We start from the raw sequence: 13,019 nt of genomic DNA on the forward strand, positions 1-13,019 counted from the left end.
ATTAATTGAATGCCCACTTGGTGTGGTTCACTGCACTAAAATTTTAGGACATACCGAATGAAGAAATGACATGTTCCCTGCCCACTAGCTGCTTGCACTCTAATAGGGGAAGCACACACACACACACACACACACACACTCAAATGGTAATAATTTAATAATTATAATAAATAATTAAATATACACATATATACATGAGTGCTAAGAAGGGTGTAACTATACCTAAGTGGTAGAGTGACCTGAAGGGATTTTATGGCTGGAAAATCAAAAGCTTGTTGAAATAGGTAAGATTTTACAAGGGCTTTGAATGTGGGGAGAGCTGTGATCCCTCTGATAAATGATATTTACTGAGTGCTTACTATGTGCCAAGCACTGGAAGAGTACAATACAATAGAGTTGGTAGACATGATTCCTGCCCACAAGGAGCTTATGGTCTACAGTGGGAGACAAATTAAATAGGGGAAATTGCAGAGTTTAAGGATATGTACATGAGTGTTATGGGGCTGAGGGTGGGGTGAATATCAAGTGCTTAAGGGTTATAGGCCCCATCACATAAGCGATGCAGAAGAGGACGAATAAAGAAGATGAGAGCTTAGTCAGGGAAAGGATGTGAGCAGGAAGAAAGTTCCAAACCTGGGGAACGGTGTGAGCAAGGGGAGGAGACAGAAGCAAGAGATTTGTGTGTGAGGTACACCTAAGAGGCCGATTTAAGGAATTAAGCCATTGAATCAGGAAATAACAGGTGGAGAGAACAGATAGGTAAAGTGAGTGAAGATGGCATTCTTCATAGATGGCTGAAGAACCTTGAAGCTGATTGTGAAGGTCTGTAAGTGTGTTGTGGTACCTAACTTTATAATACCGCTGTGAGATCTGGACCTATTACAAGAGGACACAACCAACTCCTGGAGCAGTTTCACTGACATTATCGATAAACACTACACAAGGTTCAATTTCAGGATTGGTTCACTAAAAAAAAAAAGGTCCTGGAATGCAGTCAACTCACCAGCACTGAAGCAATTCTCATAGCATCACAATTCTCCACTGAGTGGGATATGTGAGGAGAGAGGATGACAGCAGGATACCCAAGCTGCTGTCCTATGGGGAGGTGGAAAGGGGCACATGCAACCCACAGGGCAGAAACAGCACATTAAAGACATGATGAAGTACAATCTCAAATAATGCAACCAAGCTGTGAACTGTTAGGAGACCACTCCAACAGACAGGCAAAGCTGGTGGGAAGAAATCAGGAGATCACTTGTTCTACTAGAGCTAAGGCTTTGTGAAAACCAGAAAAGAAGGAGAAAGCAGTTGAAACAGAGATAGGCTGGATGTGGAAAAACACAGCAATGTCCCAAGGATCTATGCCTCCCTTATAAATAATATGGGAGAGTATGTCAATTCCACATTTTTCTTCCCAGTCATGTTCACACTTATGGGTGGGACCCCACCGTCAGTAGTGTTTTTTTTGAAAATGAAGGAGGGTGTGTGTGTGTGTGTGTGTGTGTGTGTGTGTGTGTGTGTGTACATGATGTATATATATATATATATATATATATATATATATATATATATATATATATATATATATATATGAATAGAGGCATTTCTGAAAACCCTTCCAGGGATCGGGTGAAGTATGAGCTATTACCTCTCCCTATGATATCTCCATTCTAATTAAACAACACTCTGCACCCAGTAAGCACTCAATAAATATGATTGAATGAATGAATAACAGGTGGGCTATTCTGATGATCCACAGTAGGGTGGTAAAAATTTAGCTCCTCTTCGTAAACTCTGGAAAACTTCTAGCAAAGTACCACTACGGGTGCTGAACTAATTATGGCAATAATAAATAGGTTCTATCTGTCCATTGAATCTTCTTGGTCATGTGAAGCAGCATGGCTTAGTGGAAAGGGCATGGGCTTGGGAGTCAGAGGTCATGGGTTCTAATCCCATGACCTAATGAAATAAACCTCATTCCAAGCTGGATTGTTGTATTTTAAAATTTTGAATTCTCTTTCCTTTCCTTTCCCTATGTCGATACCAAAATGGCAGTTTCCTACAGGATTGTAATTATTCCTACTTGAGCCATTTTAAAACAAGACCTGGCTATTTTCTAATTTTTGACGATATTTAGAATTATGAATATTACTTCAAATGTATATACAGTTTGGTTTTTGAAATTCTATTCATGGCAATAAAGTAGTCCCTACTGTCACCAGGGTATGAATAGATGCCATTTGAAATGACCCAGTTTCCCTCTCACAGAACGAAATTCCACTGCAGAGTCAGAGGGAAATGTTTTGCCACAACCTAGGGAGTGAGGGTGAAGCCCACTCTGTGCAGAGTTGGCAAGGTTACGTTCAGTGATCTGGGCTCCAGGAAGCCTTCACTGTGGGAAAGAGATGGCTTAAATGAAGCTATTTTCCTTCTAATGGAGCAAAGCCTGAAAAAGTCAATTGACAACCTTGGCGAGTTTGACTGAAACCAGAGGTTCTTCTCGGGCACCCTCCCCGATCCAACCCTGCCTCGATGCACTTACTTTCAATTGTCTTGATTTTACTTTCCCACGGTATGCAGGCTGCCTTAAAATTCTCAAAATCTCGCAGAAATTTTACCCATTTCTGAAAAGGAAGCCAGGAAAACAGAACACTCAGCATCTTGGTACACAGGATGTTCCCATTAGCCAACAGAAGGCAAAGGGAGGGAGTATATAGAGACCATATAAGGGCCTGCTCCTCCACTCCTGTCACTTCAACCTCAAATGTATTCACATAGAATTAAACAGAGTCCACACCCTATTTTGGAATAGTGATAAATCTCTTGGCACTCAGCAGGCAGTTCAGATCCTTCCCATCAGCAGTGAGTTTGGAAGGGACCTCCTCTGAATCTTACACCCAACAGCAAGAGGCAAGCAAATCTTAATTATTGAGGCAGCAGAACTTCGGGTTCCAATGGGCTCTCCCCTGGGCTCAAACCAATTAGCCCTTCCCTCTATAGGGGGCATTCCAACCTGCCTTAGAACATGTGTCAATTCAGCACCACACTGCTATCATTTCTGATGTGTCTCCTTAGGAGCTACGGGGTTGGTTTCTAAGAAGGAAAAGGGTAACTCGTCCTGAAAACTTGGAAAAACAGTAAGCAGTTGAACTCCTTGCCAGGGAGCAGAAAAGAGTGCTCACACAGTCAATGGGGCATCTCTCATAAGGGTCAAAAGGATCACGGCACACAACAGTATTTCTTCCCAGGAAATCAAATCCACTCTTTTGCCTTACTTTGGCCATCATCATCTTGAATGCAAACCACCGTTTTCCTTTGCCTTTCCCAAGCTGCCCTTCAAATTCTTCCACAAATGCTTTGGCTTCCCTGAGAAAAGCAGAAAAAAACCCAAAAACCATACAGGAGTGTGAGTTATTTTTAAAAAGAAATCATTCCCCACTTCTTAAATTGAGCAAGAGAAGCTACACGAGACCATCCTGGAAAGTGACCTGCAGTCTTCACACCATTTAATAAAATCCTCTTAGAATTTACATTTCCTCCAAATGTCCTGACAGGATCATATATAATGCAGCCAGAGGTTATTGAAATGAACAAAAAATTCATCGAACCAGGGTGAACAGCACCTTGCATCAGCCTGTCCATCTTGAGAAGAGGACAGTCTCTGACAAGAAGTTATTCAAGTTATTTAGTGATCCTCAGAAACCTTTGCTCAGCTGGCCTCCTGTCACTGTTCTTATGTTATTCCTACTTGGTGCCTCGATTAATAATAATAATAATGTCATTTAAGTGCTTACTATGTGCCAAGCACTATTCTAAGCACTGGGGGGATACAAGGTAATCAGGTTGTCCCACATGGGGTTTACAGTCTTAATCCCCATTTTACAGACGAGGGAATGGAGACACATAGAAGTTAAGTGCATTTTATCCTCTACCCTGGTATCCTCTTAAGATCAGGGTCCCCCAATTCTCCAGATTTTAAAATTCCTTTCTTGGTGCACATCAACTCTATAGAGAAGCTCAGTGGGTTATGCACATACCCTCCCTTGGACTCTCTTTTAAAACACAGTTCCCAAATGATCATCAATTATATCATTGAGTGCTTACTTTGGGCAAAGCACTGTCCTGGGTACTCCTCCCTGACTACCAGAGAAGCAGCATGGCCTAGTGAAGAGTACAGGCCTGGCAGTCAGAAGGACCTGGGTTCTAATCCCAGCTCTGCTACTTGGGTGACCTTGGACAAGTCACTTCACTTCTCTGTACCTCAGTTACCTCATCTGTAAAATGGGGATGAAGACTGTGAGCTCCATGTGGGACAAGGACTGTGTCTAAACCAATTTACTTGTACCCACCCCAGCACTTAGTACAGTGCTTGGAACATAGTAAATGCTTAACAAACGCCACTACTATGATTACTTAATGCTGTCTCCCTGTTCCAGCTGACTCTCTTGTCTGTTTCTTCCTATAAATCAGGGTTATTTCATTTGGCCTACACTTGAAAGTCATTTTCAAAATCATTTAGCCCATAAAAGTTCTATTTTTCCAAATAAGACGGGCTCTCGCCATCCACTCTACTTCCTGCACTCCACCCTTCTTTCAACCAGTTCTTGGGTTAAGTCTTAAGAGTTAAGCATCAGCCCACACTAAATAGATTCTATTACCATCCCCAACACATATGCATTATGCAGTTGAATATTAAAAACAAAATAAAAAACAAACAAAAAAATCAGATGAAGGGAGAATAGATTTTTTCAGGTTCAGTTCTGAGTTGTGGATGGACTGGTGTCATGGACAGTAGCATGCAAAAGATTCCTGAAGATGCTAAGTTCAAAGGCAGACTCCTCACTTTCCCACTCTGATTTTTCCTATTTCTACCCATGAAGGAAATTGAATCAGAGGTTTCTCCCATAGCCTGGTGGAGTGTGTGCTTCTCAAAATCCCTATTCATTTCCAAGTGCTTTAGCTTACATTGGCAGAAAGTTTAGTGCTGCACATTATGCTAAAAGAGAAATTCTTCCCAACTTTGAACTAAAATTGGGTTTTTCATTATGCCTTTTCACTCCATATTTTGCAAGGCTGGGCCCTAAAGTTGCTGGGGTAATGGTGGATTCATTTGCAGGCACCTGTTAGAAAGTGTTTTGCATATGAGATTTTTTTCTCATGCCAAAAAAAAAAAAAAAAACATGAATGCCTCGTCGACAAACATATTGAACCTGAAAAAATAGAGGCCCAATGACAGGCTTCTTGAACACCTGGCCTGTAATGTCCACTGTAGTGTCTCAGAATTCACATCCAAATGAAAGTTCAAAACTGTCACAGTGTACCAGGCCAAAAAGCTTCTTTGGTCAGATCTCGGTGCCAGATAATTCAGGGAGAAAAACATCTGCTTTTTCCAGAATTATCTAGTCACCTAATGAAAAAGCAGGTTTAGGGGCTTAATTACCCTGAAATTAGCTTAACCTTCCTCTTCCTGTGTGATAGCTTAATCTGGCTTTAGAAATAGCAAACCAACCTTCTCCTGATTCATTCCCCAATATCAGACAAATAAGAAGCTTAAGAAAAACTAAGTCTCACTTCTGTAAACACATGCAAGAGCAGCTGCCAAAGAACTTGAGCCATATAAACAAGATGGAATAAAATTTGAGGCAGCCTATTCCTACCATGGACTAAATGCCAGAAAAGGGCTATTGATTTGAAAAAGGAGTGCAAGCAAACCTGAATATCTCATCTGGGAACACGTTTGCAACTAGATCATCTATTTTTTAAACAATATTCATTTTTATGCTTTCACCCTGTGCTTTTGTAATCATCATCTTTCAATATCCACATTGTGCCATGTTTTATCCAAGAATAAACTCGAAATGGATTACTGTCCTCCAAGTGATGAGGTATGTATGCATCACTTATTTACCAATTACACTGTAGCTATACTACAATTTCATTCAACTTCAATCCAACTATATCATGCAGGAATGACAGCAGCTTCAGTATACATAGCAAATTTCAACTTAATCAAATCTCTTTGCATCATCTTATTTCTCCTCAAAATCAATCAATCAATCATATTTACTGAGTAGGTACTGTGCGCAAAACACTGTACTGAGCGTTTGGGAGAGTACAATGTAACAGAGTAGGTAGATATGTTCCCTGAGAGGTAAGGGGCAAAATTTCCACTTGTTATATGGGGACACCGAGGCAACGAGGGGTGAAGTGACTAACATCACAGAGAAAGTCCAAAGGGGTTAATGAATGGCCATTCTAGATCTTCTGGTGTTAAAGCTTGTTTTTTGTTTTTTTTTTTTTTCACAAGACAACCCTGCCATCCAATGCAGTGGGTTACTTCTCTCATTTTGGCCACAGAACAAGAATGCGAGTTGGTTACTCAAGAATACATTTCTTTAGACTAAATTATCAAGCTGGTCCTAACCAGGGCTCCTCTTTGCTTTGGATATGGGGTGTTCAAATTCCAAAGGGTCAACTCAAATGTCATCCTTTTTGGTTGATTCTGCAGAGTGGAAGATTCTGGCTTCTTGGTCTTCACATAATTTTCTGGATCAAGGGGTATTTGGGGGAGGAGGGGTAAGAGTAAATTCCCCAAATTGTGGCAAATTCCTAAGTACAATTAATTCCATTTTGCCCATCAGCAAATCTCATGGGCTCACCCTTAACTGCCAAATTTGGCTATTAAAATAGTCTTGCCTGCTGAAATAGTAGTCACTAATCCAGTGTTTGGAAGCTTCTGAGGGCAAGGATCATGGCTACTAACTCTATTGTACTCTCCCAAGAGCTTAGTACCGTGTTCTGCACAGAGTAAGTGCTCAATAAATACCACTGATTGATTAGTTCGGTGGATACTGTCCTAAAGAACAATAGAATATTTGTCTCCGACGTTGTTTTGTCAGAGAAGGAATCTTCACTGTCACACCCTGGATAAAAAGAGACTGGCAATGTTGAGCCTCAGGGGTCCCTGACTGGACCCTTCAAAGCTACAGGGCCTCGGCCAGGCCCAAAGCAGGGTCTACACCTACCGTGGATTACCAGGCCACCCTACTTTCAGTTGAACTGCCTCAGATAGACAAAATGGGCAGTATGGAGTGGGCCATGTCAGGCTGGAGATACGCAGATTCTTTGAATCACACCTAGCGGTGTTACAACAGCTCAGGAGTGGAGTCTAACACTGGGCTTTTTGGACTTCTTCAGTGGGGCAGATTGAGTTCATGGTCTGTGATCATCCAACTCTCAGTAAAGCATGAATTCCCTGAATCTACAAAATGCCACACTGGAGCCATTGTAAAAAAAAGGGAAATCTATCTTCTAGCCCATGTTCTATCACTGTTTGTATAAATCTGAGTCAGTCTCTCAGTGCCTTAATTTTATTTATACTGTGGGGATATAATTTCTGTTTCTCCATACCATACTCAGGTGTGAGGAAAAACAAGATCATATATGTTGAAGTGTTTCGAGATCTTTTGAAGAGAAATGTCATTCACTTTGTAATACTGCCCTTTTGCACAAAATCTCGGTTGTAAGCTTGCCATGCGTAGGGAATGTGTCTACTGCCTCTGTTGTATTGTATTCCCCTAAGTGTTTACTGCAATGTTCTGCACACAGTAAGCACTCAATAAATACGACGGATTGATTAATTGATTGATTCTCTAGAGTATTTTCGCCCAGGTGTACCCCACAATACAACTAGGTTATGTTCCTTTAAAACACGGGTTTATCGTGAGTGGCTATATTGTGGGGTGTGTTTTCCCATAGATTTGCTTGTTTGCTTGAATCAATCAATCAATCAATCGTATTTATTGAGCGCTTACTGTGTGCAGAGCACTGTACTAAGCGCTTGGGAAGTACAAATTGGCAACACATAGAGACAGTCCCTACCCAACAGCGGGCTCACAGTCTAGAAGGGGGAGACAGAGAACAAAACCAAACATATTAACAAAATAAAATAAATAGAATAGATATGTACAAGTAAGATAAATAAATAAATAAATAAATAGAGTAATAAATATGTACAAAAATATATACATATATACAGGTGCTCCGGGGAAGGGAAGGAGGTAAGATGGGGGGGATGGAGAGGGGGACGAGGGGGAGAGGAAGGAAGGGGCTCAGTCTGGGAAGGCCTCCTGGAGGAGGTGAGCTCTCAGTAGGACCTTGAAGGGAGGAAGAGAGCTAGCTTGGCGGATGGGCAGAGGCAGGGCATTCCAGGCCCGGGGGGAAGCTTGAAGCTCTCATTCACCTGGTAGACATCTCACTTAGCAATCTCACTGTAAACTGGCCCAGCTATGCTCTATTAAAGCTGATGCTCTTGCAGGCCAATGACTATCTTCATCATCACATGCCATCAGGTTATCCCATGACACGATGGTTAGTTTTTTAGCATAAGTCTTTTTTCTGTCATTTACTTTCACATGGCGATTTCATACCTCACCAGTTGTGGTATGGTGAGCCCAAATTGCTTTTGGTAAGGCAGACAAGTTGGAGACCATTTCTCTATGTCCCTTTCACATTCTGGGGAAGCTTTGATGTCTACTTAATTCCAGGTCTTCATTGTTTGTGATACCGTCTTGCTATTTGATTTGGAGTATAATATTCAACGAGGAACTGTTCAAAGAGTCAGGTTTGGCGTCTGTGAGGAGGCCAAGTCTCAAAGTAGTGGAGAAGGCATTTTGGTGACTGTCTCCCCGGCTAGATTGTAAGCTCCTTGAGGGGAAAGAGCGTATCTACTAAGCAGTCACCCGTGTGCTTAATATAGTGCTCTGGACACAGTAGCTCATCAATAAACACTACTGATTAATAGACTATGGCTCTGTTAACATGTACTTTAGTCTGGAGCCTACTTCATTGTCACCACACTCCATTTTACGATCTTCCAAAGGATGTTCTGCTCTTCTTTATTCAATTTTCTATTTCCTTTTCATTCATTCATTCAATCTTATTTATTGAGCGCTTACTGTGTGCAGAGCACTGTACTAAGCGCTTGGGAAGTACAAGTTGGCAACATATAGAGACGGTCCCTACCCATCAGTGGGCTCACAGTCGAGAAGGGGGAAACAGACAACAAAGCAAAACATATTAACAAAATGAAATAAATAGAATAAATATGTACAAATAAAATAAATAAATAGAGTAATAAATATGTACAAACATATATACATATGCAGGTGCTGTGGGGAGGGGAAGGAGGTAAGGGGGCGGGGGGGGGGGGGGATTGAAGCAGGGCAGTGCCAGAGGGCTTGAGAGCCTCCTTCTTGTTTTAACTGAGTTTAGATCTAAGTGTACATCTGCATGACAACGAAATCACTTTTTGAGAAGGGAATAAACAGGTGCTTGTTGCTGAGGGTAGCAGTGACCTAATGGCTGTGCATGTTACTGAGGGTAGCAGTGACCTATGCCTGAGCATATTTCACCCTTTGTTCCAAAACATTTCTTTTGGCTGCACTGAAGGGAGTTTTCCCTCAAAAATCTTCAGATTGTCTATCTCTGAGTCAGCTTTACCCCCCTGCATCATTCTAGCTCCGTTAAGACCGGTGGCTCTTGTTGGCCTAGTGGAAAGAGCACGGGGCCGGGAGTCAGGAGATCTGGCTCCTGATTTCGGCTCTACCTCTTCACTGCTGTGTGACCTTGGGCAAGTCAATTCACTTTGCCGCATCTCAGTTTCCTCAGCTGTGAAAATGGGGATAAATTACCTGTTCTTCCTCCCCTGTACACCGTGAGACAGGCACTGTGTCCTGCCGGCTCTCTTAGATCTACCCCAGCTTCATTCATTCATTCATTCAGTCATATTTATTGAGTGCTTACTGTGTGCAGAGCACTGTACTAAGCGCTTGGGAAGTACAAGATGGTCCCTACCCAACAACGGGCTAGTCTAGAAGGGGGAAACAGACAACAAAACAAAGCATATTTACAAAATAAAATAAATAGAATAGTAAATATGTATAAGTAAAACAGAGTAATAAATCTGTACAAACATATATACAAGTGCGGTGGGGAGGGGAAGGAGGTAGGGCAAGGGGATGGGGAGGGGGAGAGGAAGGAGGGGGCTCAGTCTGAGAAGGCCTCCTGGAGGAGGTAAGCTCTCAGTAGAGCTTTGAAGGGAGGAAGAGAGCTAGCTTGGCGGATGTGCGGAGGGAGGGCATTCCAGGCCAGGGGGATGACGTGGGCCGGGGGTCGACGGTGGGACAGGCAAGAACGAGGCACGGTGAGGAGATTAGCGGCAGAGGAGCGGAGGGTGCGGGCTGGGCTGTAGAAGGAAAGAAGGGAGGTGAGGTAGGAGGGGGCTAGGTGATGGAGAGCCTTGAAGCCGAGGGTGAGGAGTTTTTGCCTGATGCATAGGTTGATTGGTAGCCACTGGAGATTTTTGAGGAGGGGAGTAACATGCCCAGAGCGTTTCTGCACAAAGACGATCCAGGCAGCAGCGTGAAGTATGGATTGAAGTGGGGAGAGACAGGAGGATGGGAGATCAGAGAGGAGGCTGATGCAGTAATCCAGTTGGGATAGGACGAGAGATTGAACGAGCAGGGTAGCAGTTTGGATGGAGAGGAAAGGGCAGATCTTGGCAATGTTGTGGAGGTGAGACCCGCAGGTTTTGGTGATGGCTTGGATGTGAGGGGTGAACGAGAGAGCGGAGTCAAGGATGACACCAAGATTGCGGACACCAGAGAAGCAGCGTGGCTCAGTGGAAAGACCCCGGGCTTTGGAGTCAGAGGTCATGGGTTCAAATCCTGGCTCTGCCAATTGTCAGCTGTGTGACTTTGGGCAAGTCACTAACTTCTCTGTGCCTCAGTTCCCTCATCTGTAAAATGGGGATGAAGACTGTAAGCCCCACATGGGACAACCTGATCACCTTTGTAACCTCCCCAGCGCTTAGAACAGTGCTTTGCAAGTAGTAAGCATTTAATAAATGCCATTATTATTATTATTATTGCGGGCTTGTGAGACAGGAAGGATGGAAATGCCGTCAAGAGTGATGGGAAAGTCAGGGAGAGGGCAGGGTTTGGGAGGGAAGATAAGGAGTTCCGTCTTGGACATGTTGAGTTTTAGATGGCAGGCAGACATCCAGATGGAGATGTCCTGAAGGCAGAAGGAGATGCAAGCCTGGAGGGAGGGAGAGAGAGCAGGGGCAGGGATGTAGATTTGGGTGTTATCAGCGTAAGAGATGATAGTTGAAGCCGTGGGAGCGAATGAATTCACCAAGGGAGTGAGTGTAGATAGGGGGACCAAGAACTGACCCTTGAGGAATCCCTACAGTAAGGGGATGGGAGGGGGAGGAGGAGCCCGCAAAAGAGACTGAGAATGAACGGCCAGAGAGATAAGAGGAGAACCAGGAAAGGACAGAGTCTGTGAAGCCAAGGTTGGATAGTGTGTTGAGAAGAAGGGGGTGGTCCACAGTGTCGAAGGCAGCTGAAAGGTTGAGGAGGATTAGGATAGAGTATGAGCCGTTGGATTTGGCAAGCAGGAGGTCATTGGTGATCCTTGAGAGGGCAGTTTACATGGAATGTAGGGGACGGAAGCCAGATTGGAGGGGGTCAAGGAGAGAGTTGGCGTTGAGAAATTCGAGGCAGCGCATGTAGACGACTCCTTCAAGGAGTTTGGAAAGGAATGGTAGGAGGGAGATAGGACGATAACTAGAAGGTGAGGTGGGGTCAAGAGAGGGTTTTTTTAGTATGGGAGAGACGTGGGCATGTTTGAAGGCAGAGGGGAAGGAACCAGTGGAGAGTGAGCAGTTGAAGATGGAAGTTAAGGAAGGGAGAAGGGATGGAGCGAGAGATTTCATAAGATGAGTGGGAATAGGGTCAGAATCAATCAATCGTATTTATTGAGCGCTTACTGTGTGCAGAGCACTGTACTAAGCGCTTGGGAAGTACAAGTTGGCAACATATAGAGACAGTCCCTACCCAACAGCGGGCTCACAGTCTAAAAGGGGGAGACAGAGAACAAAACCAAACATACTAACAAAATAAAATAAGTAGAATAGATATGTACAAGTAAAATAAATAAATAAATAGAGTAATAAATATGTACAAACATATATACATATATACAGGTGCTGTGGGGAAGGGAAGGAGGTAAGATGGGGGAGATGGAGAGGGAGATGAGGGGGAGAGGAAGGAGGGGGCTCAGTCTGGGAAGGCCTCCTGGAGGAGGTGAGCTCTCAGTAGGGCCTTGAAGGGAGGAAGAGAGCTAGCTTGGCGGATGGGCAGAGGGAGGGCATTCCAGGCCCGGGGGATGACGTGGGCCGGGGGTCGATGGCGGGACAGGCGAGAACGAGGCACGGTGAGGAGATTAGCGGCAGAGGAGTGGAGGGTGCGGGCTGGGCTGTAGAAGGAGAGAAGGGAGGTGAGGTAGGACGGGGCGAGGTGATGGAGAGCCTTGAAGCCGAGGGTGAGGAGTTTCTGCCTGATGCGCAGACTGATTGGTAGCCACTATTTTTGAGGAGTGGAGACACAGGAGTGGAGACACAGGTCAGAAGCACAGGTGGCTGGAGTAGCACTTGAGAGGAGGGAGGAGATCTCCTCTGAGGATACTGCTGGGAAGGATGGGAGAGTAGCGGAGAGCGTTGAGAGCTGGGGGTGTTGGAGAAGGAGGGGGGGGAGTGACTTTGGAGAGCTCAGACCTGATGGATTTAATTTTATTAATGAAGTAGGAGGCCAGATCGTCGGGGGTGAGGGAAGGAGGAGGGGGAGGAACCGGGGGCCTGAGAAGGGAGTTAAATGTACGTTAGAGCTGACGGGGATGATGGGCATGGGTGTCAGTAAGGGAGGAGAAGTAGTTTTGTCTGGCAGAGGAGAGGGCAGACAAGACAGGAAAGGATAAACTTGAAGTGAACGAGGTTGGCATGGTGTTTAGACTTTCGCCAGCATGTTCAGCGTCTCACCATATATACAGGTGCTGTGGGGAGGGGAAGGCGATAGGGCTGGGGGGATGGGGAGGGGGAGAGGAAGGAGGGGACTCAGTCTGGGAAGGCCTCCTGGAGGAGGTGATCTTTCAGTAGGGCTTTGAAGGGAGGAAGAAAG

General features: G+C 44.3%; 1 protein-coding gene across 1 annotated transcript in view; it reads right to left on the reverse strand.

Annotated features, from left to right (window-relative positions):
* Window positions 1-13,019, reverse strand: part of TMC1 (transmembrane channel like 1) — a 354,777-nt gene that overhangs the window by 72,732 nt on the left and 269,026 nt on the right. The window contains exons 8-9 of the mRNA XM_038769999.1: window positions 3,276-3,366; window positions 2,543-2,624 (exon numbers count right to left, since the gene is read on the reverse strand). Of these exons, the coding sequence (XP_038625927.1) occupies window positions 2,543-2,624; window positions 3,276-3,366 (173 nt within the window). The remainder of the gene's footprint in view (window positions 1-2,542; window positions 2,625-3,275; window positions 3,367-13,019) is intronic.

This window comes from Tachyglossus aculeatus, chromosome X4, assembly GCF_015852505.1.
Source record: "Tachyglossus aculeatus isolate mTacAcu1 chromosome X4, mTacAcu1.pri, whole genome shotgun sequence".
NCBI classification, from domain to species: domain Eukaryota; kingdom Metazoa; phylum Chordata; class Mammalia; order Monotremata; family Tachyglossidae; genus Tachyglossus; species Tachyglossus aculeatus.